This window comes from Cervus canadensis, chromosome 10, assembly GCF_019320065.1.
Source record: "Cervus canadensis isolate Bull #8, Minnesota chromosome 10, ASM1932006v1, whole genome shotgun sequence".
Classification (NCBI taxonomy): Eukaryota; Metazoa; Chordata; class Mammalia; order Artiodactyla; family Cervidae; genus Cervus; species Cervus canadensis.
In genome coordinates this window covers 11526856-11545453 of record NC_057395.1, presented here as the reverse complement: position 1 = coordinate 11545453, position 18598 = coordinate 11526856, and the positions used below count along the sequence as shown (strand labels likewise).

The 18598-nt window shown below is 39.2% G+C and overlaps 2 protein-coding genes and 1 non-coding gene across 5 annotated transcripts in view; 1 reads left to right on the top strand and 2 right to left on the bottom strand.

The window, feature by feature from the left end:
* The window catches only part of MACROD2 (mono-ADP ribosylhydrolase 2), a 2136932-nt gene that overhangs the window by 1615037 nt on the left and 503297 nt on the right, over nt 1-18598 (top strand). The window lies entirely within an intron of this gene.
* Nucleotides 17742-18238, bottom strand: LOC122447821 (60S ribosomal protein L10-like). Its single transcript, XM_043478452.1, has one exon. The coding sequence runs from the start codon at nt 18221-18223 to the stop codon at nt 17813-17815; it is 411 nt and encodes a 136-aa protein (XP_043334387.1). The 5' UTR covers nt 18224-18238; the 3' UTR covers nt 17742-17812.
* Nucleotides 18174-18306, bottom strand: LOC122449042. The gene has a single exon (XR_006271860.1). It is a non-coding gene; the product is annotated as a small nucleolar RNA SNORA70 (small nucleolar RNA).

Genomic DNA, 18598 nt, shown 5'->3' with positions numbered 1-18598 from the left:
TAGTGCTATGACTGGCTGGCGAGCAGACTCTAAAAATAATGTCTGTGTGTGTGACTATGCACAAATGCAGATTCCTAGGTGAGGGTGGAGGGTTGACGCCCCTAAACACAGTATCACTTGTGGACTGTGTGGTTGCAATGAGAATTAGAAAGATGCACCTTGTATGAATATGTCTTGTTATCATGTCAATCAGAGAGATGGAGAAGCCTGAGAGATACTGGGCTGGCTAACTATGCAAACCTCCCCTGCTCCTTCTCAAAGACTTCCCACCCTCAGAAGCTAGAAGATGCTTTTTTCTGTCCCTGACTTACACCTTGTCCGGGGTGTTAATACCTGGTCCCATTGGGTCATGCTGCATAGGTACTTTGCTCCATCATGGGCTAGGAAAGCCTCTAATTCTATCTACTTTCCATGCTCCGTTCAGATTTCATATGCACTTTGCAAGCGTTAGACATAATAAGAATTTGTAGTGCTATCTTAAAAGGAAGACTATAATTTATCTTGACATTAAAACTATTAAAGAGTATATTTCACTTAAGTAGACAGCTATGAAAATCTCTTTTTTTCAGGCTTAAAAGAAAAACGTATATTCTTAGGATAAACGGGTGAGCAGAGCATGGTAGAAATTGATCAAAGGAATAAAATAATATATTTTATTGCACACTTGTGCTAGTGCTTTGCAGGAAATACACGCCTATAAAAACCTCTTAAAGACGTAGTTTGAAAGACAGGGATAGAGCACATTGTTTGTCTTACTAGCAGGGAGAATGAAATGATCAATGAAAGCAGAGGCTTGGATGAGGGGATCCTTAAACTGTTTTCCTTGCATATGATTCCATTTAATCAAGCCTGGAACAAAGGGTGGCATTTTTCTTTCTTTTTTCCGTATGTGTTATTTCATGTTATTAAATAAGATTTGAGTGAACTGAAGTAAATCAGCCAAAACCTAGCTTGGATTAGATCCCCTAAACTTCCTTATGCCCAGATTTTTTCCAGATGGTTTCTCATGTCGCCGGTTTAATATCAACAGTGTGTGACACGCTAGAAGAATATTTCTTAGACCAGTCAGTCCTTGAAAGATAATTACACTGTCAGTTGCCATCACCGTTACTGTGAAAGTGAAGATAACTGGGCTAAGTATATTAAAATCCAGCCCGAGACCAGCCTCACTTTCAGATAGTGCATTTAAGAACCTTCACACATTTTTGTTGCTATCTGTCTACGTAGCTACACACAGTGTAACACTGATATCTTTTTGACAGCTAATGCCTGCAGGTCACTTTTTGGTTAGGTGTTAGGAAAAATAGAATTTTTACATGATGAAAAAGATTGTACACTCATGTCTGCTTAAAAAGTCTGCATTCTACGCCTTCCCACTGTCATTTGCAAGTTGAAAAATATATTTCTATCCAACTTCCCACCTTTGATCTTTTTTATTGTACCACTGTTCTGGTAGTAAGTACATTTTGTAGCTAGATTTAAAAAGCACTGTTGTTGTCCAGTCTTTTTTTTTTTTTTTTTTAAGCATAAAGCGTGTTAGGGGGCAGTTCTTCTTAGGTAGCATGTCAGAAAATGTGGAAAAAGGAACAGGACTAACAATAAGGAATGCTTGCAAAATTGTTATTTGAGGTGAAAATAAAGTTTCATGAGGCTGCTTTCCCCCTAACTTCGTATCTTAATATACTTGCCCTCTTTCAGAAAAGTCACAGGAATAGTGGTGAGAACTCCAATAGACATTTACCAGGATACAGAGATGGAGCTATACATATATACACATGCACATACGTGTGTGTACATATGTATGTGGATATGCAATATAGATATATACTATGTACATGTATAATATATATTTTAATAAATATATAAAATATATAGCATATACATTGGCTTATATTTTCCTCTCAACAAGTTCACAGTAAGTTGTACACATCATGCCCCTTAACCTTTAAATATTAAATATCCCTTACTATTTTCACAGTATTATAAGAGTATTTTCTTACTGAACTCTAAATAAACTATCAGGAAGGTAAAATTGATACAAGGCTGTTGTCTAATCCACAATTCATCTTCAGATCTCTCTAAGTTTTTCCACCAGTGTACAGGATCCATTGCATTTACTTGCCATGTCCAGTTAGCCTTTAATCTGGAATATCACACAGCTGCTTTTAAAATTGAAATGCAATATACTAAAGATAGTATGGAACAACCACCCACCAGGAGCTGTGCCAGGGCCCCCGCATCACTGCTTGCCAGGTTCTACTGTAAACCCTTTCGATTTGCTAGTAACTAAGCTGAATCTGACAATCTCCATCAGAAAGCATTTCAAATGCAAATATTCATCTGAAAATAAATCGCTTGAAGGCTCTGAGGGTCTAAAGAGGCAAACAGGGAAGCAGTCTAAAGTTACTTTTAGATCGAATACACAGATTTAATTATAAAGATGGTTATAACTGTGAATGAAGCACCACAGACTTCATGGATGTGCGCTGATTTCTTCCTAGAATGTTCTTACGTGGATAATAGTTTGGAATGTCTGAAGGGATACGTGTGTGCATTCACCTGAGATGATTATTGTGGGAATAAAATACCAAACAGGGCGAGACACTTTCAAACTCTAAGATACTATGGTGTCTAGTTTGTTGAGATAGAGAAAGTAGAATTGTCAGCTGAGCAGTAAGTCAGTTGTGGGTGTGACTTGTTATTTTCAATAGTGTCTGAAGGCAAAAAGCTGGTGGCCTACTATAACACAAGTCACACTATGTTTGGAGATAAGAATTTGTATAATAATCTTTTTCTTGCCATTGATTAGCCCTGAAGCCTCATCTGTCTTCTCTGTAAAATAAAGCAACTCAGCACTAAAGGACTATGGAAAAATAGTCTGTTTTAAGGCTATTAAAACAGACATCTGTTTAAAGGCAGGGTGGAGACAGGAAAACAAAGAGTATTAGTTTAATAGGTTATTACATAACCCCAGTTGGTTCTTTAAAATAATATAATCAGTTGATATCCATTTACTCATTCATGAAAAGAAGTACAGTCCCAGTATGGAAATGATTTCACTCATGGTGACTGGGACATCCATGCTTTTTCAGTCTTACACCTCCCATGTAACTCTGCTATGCCATCTCATTGCTTGTCACTCAAAAGAAAGAACACCTCTTGAGATTCCCAGTAGTTTACCCTGTTATCATATCGATCTTGTTTAACCCAATAAAATACTCTTCAGTTAATCATTTATATGAATAAGCATCACTCTCCAGCTTATCTCAAAACCCCCAGCTATTTATCTGTGTGTCTCTAGCACTCAAAGCAGTTTTATTGCAATTGTGAAGTAATTTACTATAGCTATGCAGTTTCTTTTCAGTTATCCAAATATCACTATTAGATAAAAATACTGTCACTTATCTGTTCAACAAACAGAATTGTGCCCTCTATCTCAAATTACTCTCATCATGGAAAAAGATAAATACAAATTCTGAAGCTAGCTAGGTTTTTTTTGTTGTTGTTGTTTTTTAAGTTCTTTTATTACTTTCCTGAACAGATTAATGACTGAAAGAAATACATGTTCAGCATTTTATCCTCTTCTTTAAATAACTGGTGTGTTTTTCTTCAAAAATTATTTGTTTAAATATACTGGGCCTAGTTAAAAATACTTGATTTCAATTCATAGTTAAAGTAAATTTTGGGATTTTTTTCATGAGTGAATGGCAAGCACAATGTATTTAAGGTTTTATTATCATGTTATGAATTATGTGAATTATGTTCTTTCTCATTTATGAAGAGGAGGAGAATTAAGTCATGTAGTTGAAAAGTCAGAATAACCCACTCTGCTGGTGTGGGTGTCTAAGTACTCATCTGGGGTGAGTTCACTTGAAGAGGCTGGACTAACGCCTCAGGTCTGGCATCCCTGGTGCCCAGCATATGGCACATGGCATGTGTGACTTCCCTGGAGGCTCAGCAGTAAAGAATCCTGTAATACAGGGGATGTGAGTTCCATCCCTGGGTCAGGAAGATCCCCTGGAGGAGGGCATGGCAACCTGGAGGAGGGCATGGCAGCCCACTGTTGGCCATGGGCAATCTCATGGACAGAGGAGCCTGGAGAATCCCACGGACAGAGGAGCCTAGCGGGCTACAGTCCATGGGATTGCAAAGAGTCAGACATGACTGAGTGACTAGGCACACATCCACAGTATATAAACCATTCTCTGGGATTAAATCAGGAACATTGCCCATAAGCCTTAACTTTTTCCTGGATTCCTCTGCATGGTTGACATCTGTGATCCGTTAAGGGCTACTTCTTGTTGCTGTTCAGTTGCTAGGTCCGACTCTCTGTGACCCCATGAACTGCAGCATGCCAGGCTCCTTCGTCCTCCACTGTCTCCCGGAATTTGCTCAAGCATGTCCGTTCAGTCAGTGATGCTATCTAACCATCTCATCCCCTGCCACCTCCTCCTCCTTTTGCCTTCAGTCTTTCCCAGCATTAGGATCTTTTCTAGTGAGTCAGCTCTTTGTGTCAGGTGGCCAAAATGTTGGAGCTTCAACGTCAGTCCTTCCAATAAATATTCAGGATTGATCTCCTTTAGGATTGACTGGTTTGATCTCCTTGCAGTCCAAGAGACTCTCAACAGTCTTTTCCAACACCACAATTCAAAATCATCAGTTCTTTGGCACTCAGCCTTCTTTATGGTCCAACTCTCACATCCATACATGACTGCTGGAAAAACCATAGCTTTGACTATACACACATCTGTCAGCAAAGGGATGTCTTTGCTTTTTAATATGCTGCCTAGATTTGTCATAACTTTCCTTCCAAGGAGCAAACATCTTTTAATTTCATGACTGCAGTCACTGTCCTCAGTAATTTTGGAGCCCAAGAAAATAAAATCTCTCTCAGTGCTTCCACTCTTTCCCCTTCTATTTGCCGTGAAGTGATAGACTGTCAAAATTGCCTGGTAATTTTTAAGTAGTGGAGAGCTCTATCCTGAAGAGTCTGCTTAAAAGCATGAACTCAAATGCCTGTAAGAGCCAGGTGGTATCAAGAGCAAGAGGCTCACAGTAGGGGCCAGAGGGAAAAGGCGGCCTGTCACCCCTTTAAAGGAACAGCCTGCTCTTCTGCTCCAGACAGTGATGACCTGGTCAAGATGTGGGCTCAGAATTATCACCTCTCCTCACCCTCCAGGCAAAGTTGAAAATTCATATTTTTGTGTGAAATCTCCTGAATCTTAAATATGTAACTCAATTAAAAAAAAAAAAAGCATTGTGCTAGCTAAGCTAGGTGTAACATTAGTGTGCTTGGGCAGGCAAACTTCTTGTTGGCTGTCGTTGGACGTAGGGACTTCCCAGGTGGCGCAGTGGTAGAGAATCTGCCTGCCAATGCAGGAGACACAAGAGATGCAAGTTCAATCCCTGGGTCGGGAAGATCCCCTGGAGTGGGAAATGACAACCTACTCTAGTATTCTTGCCTCAAAAGTCAAATGGACAGAGAAGCCTCGGGGGCTACAATCCATGAGGTCGCAGAGAGTTGGACATGACTGAGCGCAGTGCAGACCTGGGTCCCCAGGGCCTGGGCCTCTGGCTCTAAACTGCTGCTGGAAAGGAAAAGCCCTGCATTTCCTGTGGATGCGCCATCTTCCCCCTCTTCCCTATTACATCCCCATCAGGTCAAGGGTTGGCCAGTATCATATTTAAAAAGTCTCATTTAGGTTTCCACGAAAGTCTCATGACTTTCATCCTTTGTATTTCTTCACCAGTAAAATGGAGATTTTTAGGATTTGAGCTTTGGGAATGGACGACACACCTTTATACAGTCAGTCCCCTACAAATACGAACCTTCATGTTGTGAACTTTCACAAGTGGCAATGTGTGTGTCCAGTCACACAAGTCTGCGTATCTGGCATACAGTGACGTGTGTGTAACCTCTGTAAGCGGCTCTGCTTTGGTCTACTTGACTCTGCATTACCGTGTAGAGCGCCATAGTAGACTATCTTTATTTCAAGCCCAGGAGGTAAGTGTAAAAGCAGCTGTGGTGTAGCTGGTACTACTGTGCTTCTCAAGGAACTGAACTGTAGGATCGGGCTTCCTCGGCGGTGCAGTGGTAAATAATCTGCCTGCCGGTGCAGGAGACGCAAGAGATGCAGGTCCGATCCCTGGGTGGGAAAGAGCCCCTGGAGTAGGAAATGGCAGCCCGCTCTAGTATCCTCACCTGGAAAATTCCAGGGGCAGAGGAGTCCATGGGGTTGCCAAGAGTTGGACAGAACTGAACACACAGGCGCACTGTAAAAAGATTAAAGATGTTTTGTTTTTGCTTGTGTTTTATGTGTTGTTTGTGTGGCAAGCATTGTAACCTCTGACAGCGTAGCACCATATAGCTGATTGCATTGGTTGGGCACCTAGGCTGAGTGTGTTGGACTTCACAAACCAACCAGAGTTACAAACACGCTCTCAGAATGGAGCGCATTCACATGTAGGGGGCTTACTCTACACCACAGCTGTTTTCCGTTCTGTGCTAGATTTTGCCGCAGAGCAAACGAGCACCCAGCATTCAGCGGCTCCACACGAGGAAGCGTTCTCTGCTGCTCACGCTGTGTGGTGATCAGGTGGGTGCCTTCAGCACGGAGACTCCGGGGCCAAGACTGAACATGGTCCACTTCTTTGGGATGCTTGTCATCTCAAAATACGGCTTCCGGGGGCTCCCTAGTGGAGTCCAGTGCCTAGACGCCCTTGAGTTTCGTCTAGAAATGATTCATAATACTTCTGCTCATGGCCCTGTGGCCAGAACCAGTCATGTGGTTCCCACTGAACTTCAAGGGAGGCTGGGGAAAGTGAGGTAGCACGTGCGGTCTTGGCTGACCATTACTGTTTCTCCCAGGATGTAAGCAGCTTCAGGTGGCTTCACCCAGAACATTTCATAGACACCCTGGTCGTTCTCTAAAGGCGTGACACAAAAGTTATCAGAACCGTCTGGCTGAAGTCTCATGAGTAAAGGCTGGAGCCTGAGGACACTAGAACACTAGCATTTTAGGACCCAAAAATGCAAAGGCCCCCTGTCCAGAGCCACGGTTCTCCTGTCACTGTGTCCTGATCACAGCATGGGAGGAAAGAGGAAAATACCTTAATGAAGCCTTGACCTGTCTTCTCCCAGGAATCCTCAAACATAGAGCTCAGGCCAAAAAAAAAAAAAGTAGGGAAGGATGGCGAGTATCTTCTGATTAACTCCTCCCCTGAATGGTTCCACATTGATCAATCAGAAGTATGTGCCCTCTTACTGCTACCAACGTCTGCACTTTGAAACAGTTTTGCACTAATCTGAGCAAAAATCTCAACATGCATGTGTGGGAATCAATCTTGCTGGAAAAATGAACAGAAAGACTTCAAATCTCATGTGTCTTCTAGTTATAAACAGCTGATGAAAATCCAACTCGAACAAGCTCAGGCAAGAATAGGAATTGATTTTCTCGAGCAGTTGGTTAAGTCCAGCGGAAGGACTGACTCCGTTTACAGCTGGATTCAAAACTCACACTGTGCAGTCGGCACCCACAGTTTCGCTATTGTGTTATTATCCACGCTGACTTTACTTTGAGCCACTACACACTGGCTGTTAGCATTCAGCTTCTTCAGGATGGCAGCTCCAGGTTCAAAACCTCTCAGGTTCAAGGTTAGGGGAAAAACGAGAATCCTTTTGAGTGTTCTTAAAAAGCCTGAAGATTTACTTGAATTGGACTGCTTAAGTCACATGCCCTACCCTGAGCCTACCAGTATGACTTGAGATGTTGTGATTGGTTTGTATCAAATCAAAAAGTAATGGCTATTACCAAAACAACAACAACAAAAGGATAATAGGAGGACTTCCCTGGCGGTCTAGTGGTTAAGACTCCACGCTTCTAGTACACTGGATATGAGTTCGATCCCTTGTCTTAGGTTTCAGGGAGCCAATAAACATCTATATATACTACTCAATGTAAAAAAGAGAATAAAGTTACTTACTTAGATATTTTCATCATGTAACCCTTTTATATGGATGGGATTCTCCATGGGATTCTCCAGGCAAGAATACTGGAGTGGGTTGCCATTTCCTTCTCTAGGGGATCTTTGCAACCCGGGGATTGGATCTGGGTCTCCTGCATTGCAGGCAGATTCTTTACCATCTGAGCCACCAGGGAAGTCCATTATAATTATAAATGTTGTTTGTTTATTTTAATAGGCTTTATTATTTAGAGCAGATTTTTAGGCTCACAGAAAAACTGAGTGGGAGTTAGAGATTTCCCTCTTCCTCCATTCATGCATAGCCTCTGCTATTAGCAACACCATCCTCACCATGGTGTTCCGTTTGTAACAACTGATGAATCTACAGCGGTGCTTTGTTATCAAAGTCCACAATTTACATTAGGTTTCACTCTTGATGTTTTACCTTATATGGGTCTGGACTGATGTATAATATGTATCCACCATTATAGTATTACACAGAGTATTTTCATGGCCTAAAATTCCTCTGTGCTCTGCCTATCCATCCCTCCTTCCCCACTAGGCAACCACTGGTCTTTTTATTGTTCCTATAATTTTGCCTTTTCCAATTGTTGTATGGGTGGAATCAAACAGTAAGTAACCATTTTATACTGGTTTCTTTTCTTAAAAATATGCATTTAGGTTTCCTGTGGATCTTTTCATGGCTTCTTTTCAAGAAGATAATTACTTTACAGTATTGTGATGATTTTTGTCATACATCAATAGGAATCAGCATTAGGTATACATACGTCTCCTCTGTCTTGAGCCCCCCTCCTACCTCCTTCCCCATCCCATCCCTCTATTGTCAGAGTGCAGCTTTGGGTTCCCTGCATCATACATCATGGTACATATACACAATGGACTATTACTCAACTATGAAAAGGGATGCATTTGAGTTCTAATGAGGTGGATAAGCCTGGAGCCTATTATACAGAGTGAAATGAGTCAGAAAGAGAAAGATAAATATTGTATTTTTAATGCATAAATATGGAATCTAGAAAAATAGTACTGACAGTCTTACCTGCAGGGCAGCAATGGAGCTCATTTCTTTTTAGTGCTGAATAATAGCCCATCATTTTGATGTATCACAAAATCCATTCATCTACTGAAGGACCTCTTAGTTGTTTCTAATTTTTGGCAATCATGCAGAGTGTTTCTACACACACACACACACACACACACACATACATATATATATATATAGCCTTTGTGAGGACATAAGTTTTCAGTTCCTTTGAATAAATACCAAAAAGCGTAATTGCTTTTTTGTTTGGTAAGCGTATGTTTAAAAGAAAAGAATGTGAAGTCGCTCAGTTGTGTCCGACTCTTTGCGACTCCATGGACTGTAGCCTACCAGGCTCCACCATCCATGGATTTTCCAGGCAAGAATACTAAAGTGGGTTGCCAAAGTGTATGTTTAGTTTTGCCAAAAAAAAAAGAAAAAGAAAACAACCTGTCTTTTGCAGTGACTATCCCATTGTGAATTCCCACCAGCAATGAATGGAAGTTCTTTTTATTCCATATCCTCATATCCTCACCAACATTTGGTGTTGTAAGAGTTCTGAATCTTAGGCTTTCTAATAGGTATGTGCTGAGATCCTATTGTTTAGATTTGTGTTTTTCTAATGACATATGATGTGAAGCATCTCTCATATGCTTATTTTCCACCTGTGTGTCTTCTTTGAGATATCTATTAAGGTCTTTGACCTTTTTTTAAAAATTGTGTTGTTTTCTTATTGTCGAGTTTTATGTTCTTTGTGTATTTTGGCTAACAGTTCTTTATCAGATATGTATTTTGCAAATATATCCTCCCAGACTGTGCCTTATCATTCTCTTGATAGTGTCTTTGCAGTGCAGAGCCTTTAATTTTAATGAAGCCCAGTTTACCAGTGCTTCCTTCTATGGATCATACCAGGGATCTTATGTTCTAAAAAAGTCATCTTCAAACCCAAGGTTATCTAGCGAGTTTCCTATGTTTTCCAGGAGTTTCACAGCTGTGCATTGTGCATGGAGGTCTGTGGTCCATTTTGAGTTCATTTTTGTGAAGGGTTTAAAGTCTGTGTCTGGGTTCTTTTTCTGCACGTGGATGTCCAGTCATTCCACCACCATTTTTTTGAAAAGACTGTCTTTCCTCTATTGTATGCCTTTTCTCCTTTGTCAAACATCAGTTAACTATCCTGTGGGTTTCTTTCAGGGCTCTCTATTCTATTCCACCCTATTATATTTGCATTGCTACCAATCATCATGATCTTTTCTTGTGCCTGCTGACTTGGCATACTATATGCAGAAGGCGGATAGTTAAAATTGTGCTGATGGACTTTAACCCTTAAAAGTATATTTTGATCTATAATTCTAGGTTGAAGTAGTCAAAACAGAAGTACTTTTTAACTGTAGCCACTATTTTATTTTTAACACGGTGCCGTTTGTACATCTGGCAGCCTGCAGATAGCTGGAAACAGTTTGGATGTCCTTGAAATGAAAAATAATCACATGGTTATAATCTCTGGATTTCTCTTTGGATTTATCCAAGTCAAGAAGGTTGAGACAGAAATAATTATTTTTCAAATATCTTCCCCAAGCCTTGTTCCTTTCCTTTGGTTTCTTTCACAGGTGTATCTCTGTCGACAGATGTATTTCTTTTAAAAATTTCCCCTAGTTTGTTGGAAGTTTAATATTGACTTTGCTGGAAACTGTACTAATTGTATTGCAAATATCCAGTTTTCTCTTAGGTATAAACTTTATGATTAAAAATATTTAATTTAAAAAATGGAACTTGGTGAGCTGTTTAGATTCTATAAGATTCCAAGTAGGGGGAAAATTAAACATTGATTACTGAGCTTCTTTATCTTTAGCAGATATAGAAGGCATTTACTTGGGAGGTGTCCACATTGATAATATATACTGAGGAGCAGGGGATAGATGACTAAAGCCTAATGAAATAAGGATGGGAGATGCAATTTTATTTAAACTTGCAAACATGTAATGATTTAGTGTTTTTCCAAAGTATGTTCTTAGAACACCAGTCTGCAAGTGTTACTTGATCAGACAAGTGAACAAAATGCTGCATTCTCTATTCTCCTCCTGGAAATTAAAAATAGACCCTGTAAGTTTTCTGAAAAGTCCTGTAGTTTTCAAAAGGTAATAATAAACCCTATTCAATTCTAACATAAAATTTCTTAAGCCTATTTTGACCACAATATTCTGACATGAACAGCTACTAACATAAAGAACCACAGGACAGATTTTGAAAAACATGCTAATTTCTTTACAGTGTTTAAAAAAAAAGACCTATGTTGTATCTTGGTAAACATTATTTCTTAAGCTCTTTCTTCTTTAACTAGTAGAAAAGGGAACTGTTTATGTACAAATAATTCACTGAAAGTAAACACTTAAATTTCCCAGGTAAGAGGAAAAGATAAGTTTCCTGGGAAAGGCAGCACTCACCAAGCCCTTGTGTGAATCAGTGTTCATTATTGCAAATCATAAATCCATTAGCCATTGAGAGATAATTTCTTTTGTCTTATTCCCATATTTGCAATGAAAACCATACTTAATTCCTTTAGTAACATACTCATGTAAAGTAAAATTGTCTTTGAAATTAACCTTTTCTAACATGTAATTTTCACAGTTAATTCCTGCCAAAGCAGAATATGAAAAGAAAAATAAACTTCACTGACATTCATTGTAATCTGTCTAGGGTTTATTAAATGTGGTAGGAACTACTGACTAATTTAGCTAATTTCTCAGAAGAGCTGAATGTGGAAATTTTACCTTTCCTAAATGGGTTGTCTATTAATAGACAATGATTTTGTAACTTTTAAGTACATTATTTTTTTTTTAGCTATAATCTGTGTACTCTTAGTTTAAAAACAATTTCCTTTCTCATAGTTAATGGGAATACCTCATAATTTTATATTTAAATCTGAAAGTTATTCTGCTAAAGAAGTTCTTTTACAGCTAGCTGAACTTGATGGAGCATATATTTTCAATCTGCAAACTATCAAACAACATGCAAAGAATGAGGAAGGAAGATACAGGACCAAGAAGAAATCTTAATCTGAGGACCTTGTAGATGCAAGGAAAGTCATTTTAAACTACCAGAAATTCAAATTATAAATAAATATAGTGTATACAATACTTTGGCCTCCTGATGCAGAGAGCCAATTCATTGCAAAAGACCCTGATGTTGGGAAATATGAAGGCAAAAGGAGAAGAGGGCGGCAGAGGATGAGATGGTTGGAAGGCATCACTGACTCAGTGGACTTGAATCTGAGCAAACTCCAGGAGATGGTGAAGGATGGGGAAGCCTGGAGTGATGCAGTCCATGGGGTCGCAAGAAGTTGGACATGACTTAGCGACTGAACAGTAGCAACAATCTGTATTACATGATTACAAAATATAGTTAATAATATTCTTATACCAAAATCAAAATCACCAAGTTACTTTTCAAGATACTGTTATTCAAAAAGAAAATAAACTCATTGCCATAATTTAGAAAAACAAAACACTATGAATCACAGTTAGAAATACCCCACCATTCTACTACAGCTGCAGTAGTTTGAAATAGTTCATTCCAGTCTCTCCTTTTTTCACTAAGCTATAAGCTGTATATTTTGACACAGTTTGTCAGTTTAAAGCAAAATGAACATCCCTTTTATTAGCAGCATACTCTGCTGTCACATAGCTAAACCAGAAGAGTATTTTTCTTAATTAAAATAAACTTCTTGTTGTTTTGTATTTTCCTTCTGGGAATAAAAGCGGGCTCATTGTAAGAAGGCTCACAGCATGTTTGAATACATGTGTAGATTTCGAGATTACTGTGCTCTCTTAGGAATATTTCCTGGAAAAATCATCAAAATATTTTCTGCAATTTCCTTTTCTTAATTCTCTAATCAAGGCAGAGAAAGACAGACAAGGGCAGTCTAGGATGAGAGAGCCAAATAATTCTTTTATAAATAGTTGTGTGAAATAGTAGCATTCCATGAGAAATTGTAAAGTCCAACAAGATAAATGATTCCAGTAAAGAAATTGTATTTGCTAAATACACCTGAAATGTGTTAGAATGACCTGTAAGCCACACACCTCCCACACTGTAGTCCCTTGGGTCTTTGTCAGCAGCCCCCTTCTGAATGCCACCCCCACCATTTACCTGTCTCCCTGCCTCACCCGTCCGTCTCCATCCTTTAGGGAACTAGGTCACGGTGCATCACGGTGCCTGTGCACATGCCTTATCTATACTCTTAACTTCAGTCATGCCTTGATATCACCTTATTGACATGCAACTGTGACAGTTTCATTCTCCCATCTGATTCTCAGAATAGCCTTTAAAACATAAATCCCTGGAGAGTCCATCTATGTTTCTCTTGACTCTCAGCCAATCAGAATTACACAGCTAAGTGCGATTTTGTGTGTGACACATTTTTGGTATTTATAAACTTTAAACATTGGTTCCACATGAGGGTGTATAATAAGAATACTTTTTCTGCAAGTGCTTTGGCAATGCTGTTCTAACCACTACTGTTTGGGCATAACCAAAAAAAAAAAAAAGTCGTATATAGTTTCATAAAATTCAAAGCATTTGTAGGTACCAGGAGGCATCTGCTTGGGGTTAATGCTGCATGCTTGGTATTTCACAATGACTTCTTTAGAAACCATGCTGAATTCTAGTGGATCAACAAAGTGATGGAAATGTCAGATCATTGTTCATGATTTTCAAGAATAAATCTGGAATCATCTAGATTTTGAAATGTGTTCCAAAGACTGTCCCTCTTTTTATTTCATCTTGCAAGATTGAATTATACTTAGTTGACTTTTTCATGGAAGCCTATTTTAGACGAATCTGAAGATGGTCTTTCCCAATTATTATATGAATGTAGACAAGCTCTGAAGGCTATTTCCTTAGACTGAGTAGAAGAAACTGTAATATACCATGAAAGAATAGGAATGTCTTAGAAGATTTTTAGCTCTGGCAACCCTCATAGCATCTCCTGGTTTATATTTCTCTAATTTCAGCTTCTGGTTAGCCCAGACCATACCCAAACTTTGACCTTATTGCATCAGTTCTAATATATTTTTGTTTTTTTTCTACAAAAAGGCCAACTATATGTTCATTGTAGTAAGCCTAGAACTGGACATGGAACAACAGACTGGTTCCAAATAGGGAAAGGAGTATGTAAAGGCTGTATATTGTCACCCTGCTTATTTAACTTATATGCAGAGTACATCATGAGAAATGCTGGGCTGAAGTACAAACTGGAATCAAGATTGCTGGCAGAAATATCAATAACCTCAGATATGCAGTTGACACCACCCTTATGGCAGAAAGCGAAGAAGAACTAAAGAGCCTCTTGATGAAAGTGAAAGAGGAGAGTGAAAAAGTTGGCTTAAAGCTCAACATTCAGAAAACTAAGATCATGGCATCTGGTCCCATCACTTCATGGCAAATAGATAGGGAAACAATGGATAGATAGGAAACAAATAGATAGGGAAAAGTGGCAGACTTTGTTTTGGGGGGCTCCAAAATCACTGCAGATGGTGACTGCAGCCATGAAATTAAAAGATGCTTGTTCCTTGGAAGAAAAATTATGGCCAACCTAGACAGCATATTAAAAAGTAGGCACTTCACTTTGCCAACAAAGATCTGTCTAGTCAAAGCTATAGTTTTTCCAGTAGTCATGTATGGATGTGAGAGTTGGACTATAAAGAAAGCTGAGTGCCAAAGAATTGATACTTTTGAACTGTGGTATTGGCTAAGACTTTGAGAGTCTCTTGGACAGCAAGGAGATCCAACCAGTCCACCCTAAAGGAAATCAGTCCTGAATATTCATTGGAAGGACTGATGCTGAAGCCAAAACTCCAATACTTTGGCCATCTGATGTGAAGAACTGACTCATTGGAAAAGACCCAGATGCTGGGAAAGATGGAAGGCAGGAGGAGAAGGGAACGACAGAGGATAAGATGGTTGGATGGCATCACCAACTCGATGAACATGAGTTTCAGTAAAATCCAGGAAATGGTGATGGACAGGGAAGTGTGCTGTTGTCCATGGGGTCACAAAGATTCAGACACGACTAAACAACTGAACTGAACTGAACTGATGGAGTCAGCCTATAAGGAGCCATTCTCAGTATGCTTGAAATGAACATGAAATGACTTGCATAACTGGAAAATCCAGTTACCAGATCTGAGCAAATGGCTGCAATTGTTTTAGATTCTTTTGTTCATCACTCCATTTTCTTCTAATTTAACAAAGCTGATGCATGAAATTAGACTCAGCTGTTATTTTCACTAAGCTCCACATTCGAAGGTCTGAATTGTTCCTCTCCTATCGATGGGTTTTAATTTAACTTTCTCTCTCTTCATACTTAAGCACCTAGAACATGTTTTTCAACTTCCTTGGATATAAGCTTAGAGTTCATTTTACCATTTCCTATATTCATCTAGAAAAGATACATTATCTGCTCTCCCTCATTGGCCAGTAAAGAACGTGCTGCAATGGGGAACAAGAAATCAGTTGCATTTCATTTTAAAAGAGTTTTTTTGTTTTTTGGTTTTTTTCTTCTTCTTCTTTCAAGCTCTGCTTGTGAAACTCTTAAATAAGAATCGACTTTCTTATTTTGAGGTTATGAGTTATATGTGATCTACTTTCAAAAGGCATTTGGACCTGGCTTATAATACAAGGAGCAGGTATATATAACAACATCTTTAAAACAGAACTAGAAAATTAGAAGTCATACATGGAGGGAGGTAAAAATATACCAGCCAAATAAGTCCTAGAGTTAAGCAGGTGATCTTCCCCAGATCCTGTGACAACCAAGGCAAGAAATGATGGATTACTTAATTCTCATTAGCTGGTGTGAAGAGGCAGAAAGAAAGCATACTGGTTCATCAGGAGAGGTAATTTTGCCCTACAACTGAATTGTGAAAGACATTTGTAATATGGGTTTAAGATAGTTTTTTAGGGGGGATTTTTTAAAGCATTTTTTGGAAGCCTCACATACACTGAGAAAAGATCACAGATCCTAAGTGTACAGCTAGATGAATTTTCACAAGCCAGCATTATCTGTGGGACTAACTCCCAGAACAAAGATAGACTGTCTCAGCCTCCCAAAGACCTGTGGATCCTCTTCCCGTCCTGACAATCTCCTCCCTCAAAACACCCACTGCATCTTCTCAGAATGTAAGTTGGTTTTATCTTTTTAGTTTTTTTTATTTTAACAACATGCATTTCAATAATTTATACTTTTAAAATAATTTGTTCATTCAGTTTCATCCATCCACTCATTGAGACCCATTTACAAAATTGTGATCACTCGCCAGACATCTAACAACCTTGAAGTTTAGAATGTTTTGGAGCTTTAAATTGTCTTTTTTTTTTTTTAATTTGCATGCACTGAAATATGCTTTTTTCTTGTTTTTTGGTGCATGATTACATGATTTTTGACACAGGGGTAGATTAATGTAACTACCCCTTCAAGCTGAATTCCAAAGGATTCCATCACCCCAAAACTCTCTCCTTTTGCCCTTCTGCAGTCATACTTCCCCCAGTCATTCTGACAGCTCCTGATGGAGAATCACAGTCCACAGTTTGAGTTTCAGGACAGTAATGAGGAAATTTTCTCACTCTTCATTTCTCAGATGCAAATTTTCCCTTTGTCCTTTCATTTTTGATTGCAAAGGCCAAAGTCTGTCTGTCCGTATTAAGAAAGACATTTTTCGGTGGTCCAAAATTACAGTGTTCTACTCGACTGACTAACCCTGTTTTCTATACAAAATGGATATTTTTTTCTTCTCAAAGGTTAGGTCACATATGCTGCAGAACACAGAAATACTGACCTTTGGATAAGGATTATCTGAATCTCCACAGAGTGGAGTGGAAAAGAAAAACTCAGAGCTGAATCAGGAACAATGGGTAGATGTACCCTCAAATACCCCTTTGAGTTTTTCGCAATTCTAGTTCTCCAGGAAAACGTTTATTTTCCCTCAATTTATTCACCAGTAAGAACTTTCCCAAGTTACCTTTTGAATAGAGTTCCTTACCACCTTGCAGTAACTCTGATAACAGTGAAAGAGGTGGTATTTTGGAAGAAAATTGATCAGCTTAAATTTTTTAATGCATAGTGGTTGGCAGATGTGATTTCAGGAGTATTCTGAATTTGATTTTTGAAGGGAAACACTGTACATTTTGTATATAAGTAAAGTGAGTCTAGGTTTCAAAATGTGCCTTCTCAACGATTTTCTTCATCTTTTATTTAGTATATTGTATTATAAATGCAAAATATATTCTTATGGAGAAAAAGCACAAAAATACAATCAAGCAAAAGAACATTGAAAACACCTGACTCTTCTGACCCCCTCACCCCTGCACAGAAACATCACTCTTTCTTTTTTTAAACTTTTTTAAAAGAATATTTCAAATGTATATAAAAGTAGGGAAAATAGTATAGACCACCCAAGGCAGCCATCGCCAACTATACAAGGATCAACATACACCCACTCTTTATCTATCTCTGCCCAGAAATCCTGTCTCACGTTTGATTATTTTCAAGCAAATCCCACACATCATATGATTTCATCCAAAATTTTGTGTATATACTCCTAAAAGATGCTTTCAAAACACTGTAATGCTATGATCATAGATGAAATGCATTAATAATTTTATATTACTAAATATTTTGCCAATACAAATTCCCTGATCAACTTTTATTTGGTATCAGTGGTTAGAAAAACAACTGTTTGGGTTTTTTTTTTTTTTTTGACAGGAAATAGCATTTATTGGTGAGCGTGATTAAGGAGGGAACAGAGCTGATGCTCATGAGTGCAGGGCCCGCCATTTGTCCAGGGGACCACGATTAGGGATGTATTTGACCCCACAGCCGTCCGGGATGAGTCGCTTTTCTGCCACCATGTTCTCAAATTCATCCGCATTGAACTTGGTAAATCCCCACTTCTTGGAGATGTGGATCTTCTGACGGCCAGGGAACTTGAACTTGGCCCGGCGGAGGGCTTCAATCACATGCTCCTTGTTCTGCAGCTTGGTGCGGATGGACATTATGACCTGGCCAATGTGGACCCTGGCCACTGTGCCCTGGGGCTTTCCAAAGGCACCACGCATACCTGTCTGGAGTCTAGATTGAGAAACAGCAGGCCAGTCATGAATGCCCACTAGGAAGAGTTGTCTCCAAGGTCCCTTAGGGCTACCTGTACAGGCAACAGGTTGCATACACTACCAAGGAGGCTGCTGTTTGCAGCCATTGCACACTGGGCCCCCATGGGGAAAAGAACTGTTTGGGTTTTTATGTTCTTATTTTTTTTAAATGGGAGGAGAATTGCTTTACAGTGTCATGTTGGTTTCTGTCGTACAACACTCAAATAAGAATGCATATATTCCCTCCCTCTGGAACCTCCCTCCCGCCTACCCCCATCCCATCCCTTTAGGTCATCGCAGAGCACCAGACTGGGCTCCCTGTGTTAAATAGCAGCTTCCAAAAAAATAAACACACAGCTTCCCACTAGCTAGCTAGTTTACACATGGTGGTGAATATGTGTCAGCACTCCTCTTTCCGTTCATCCCACTCTCTCCTTCCCATTTCTGTGT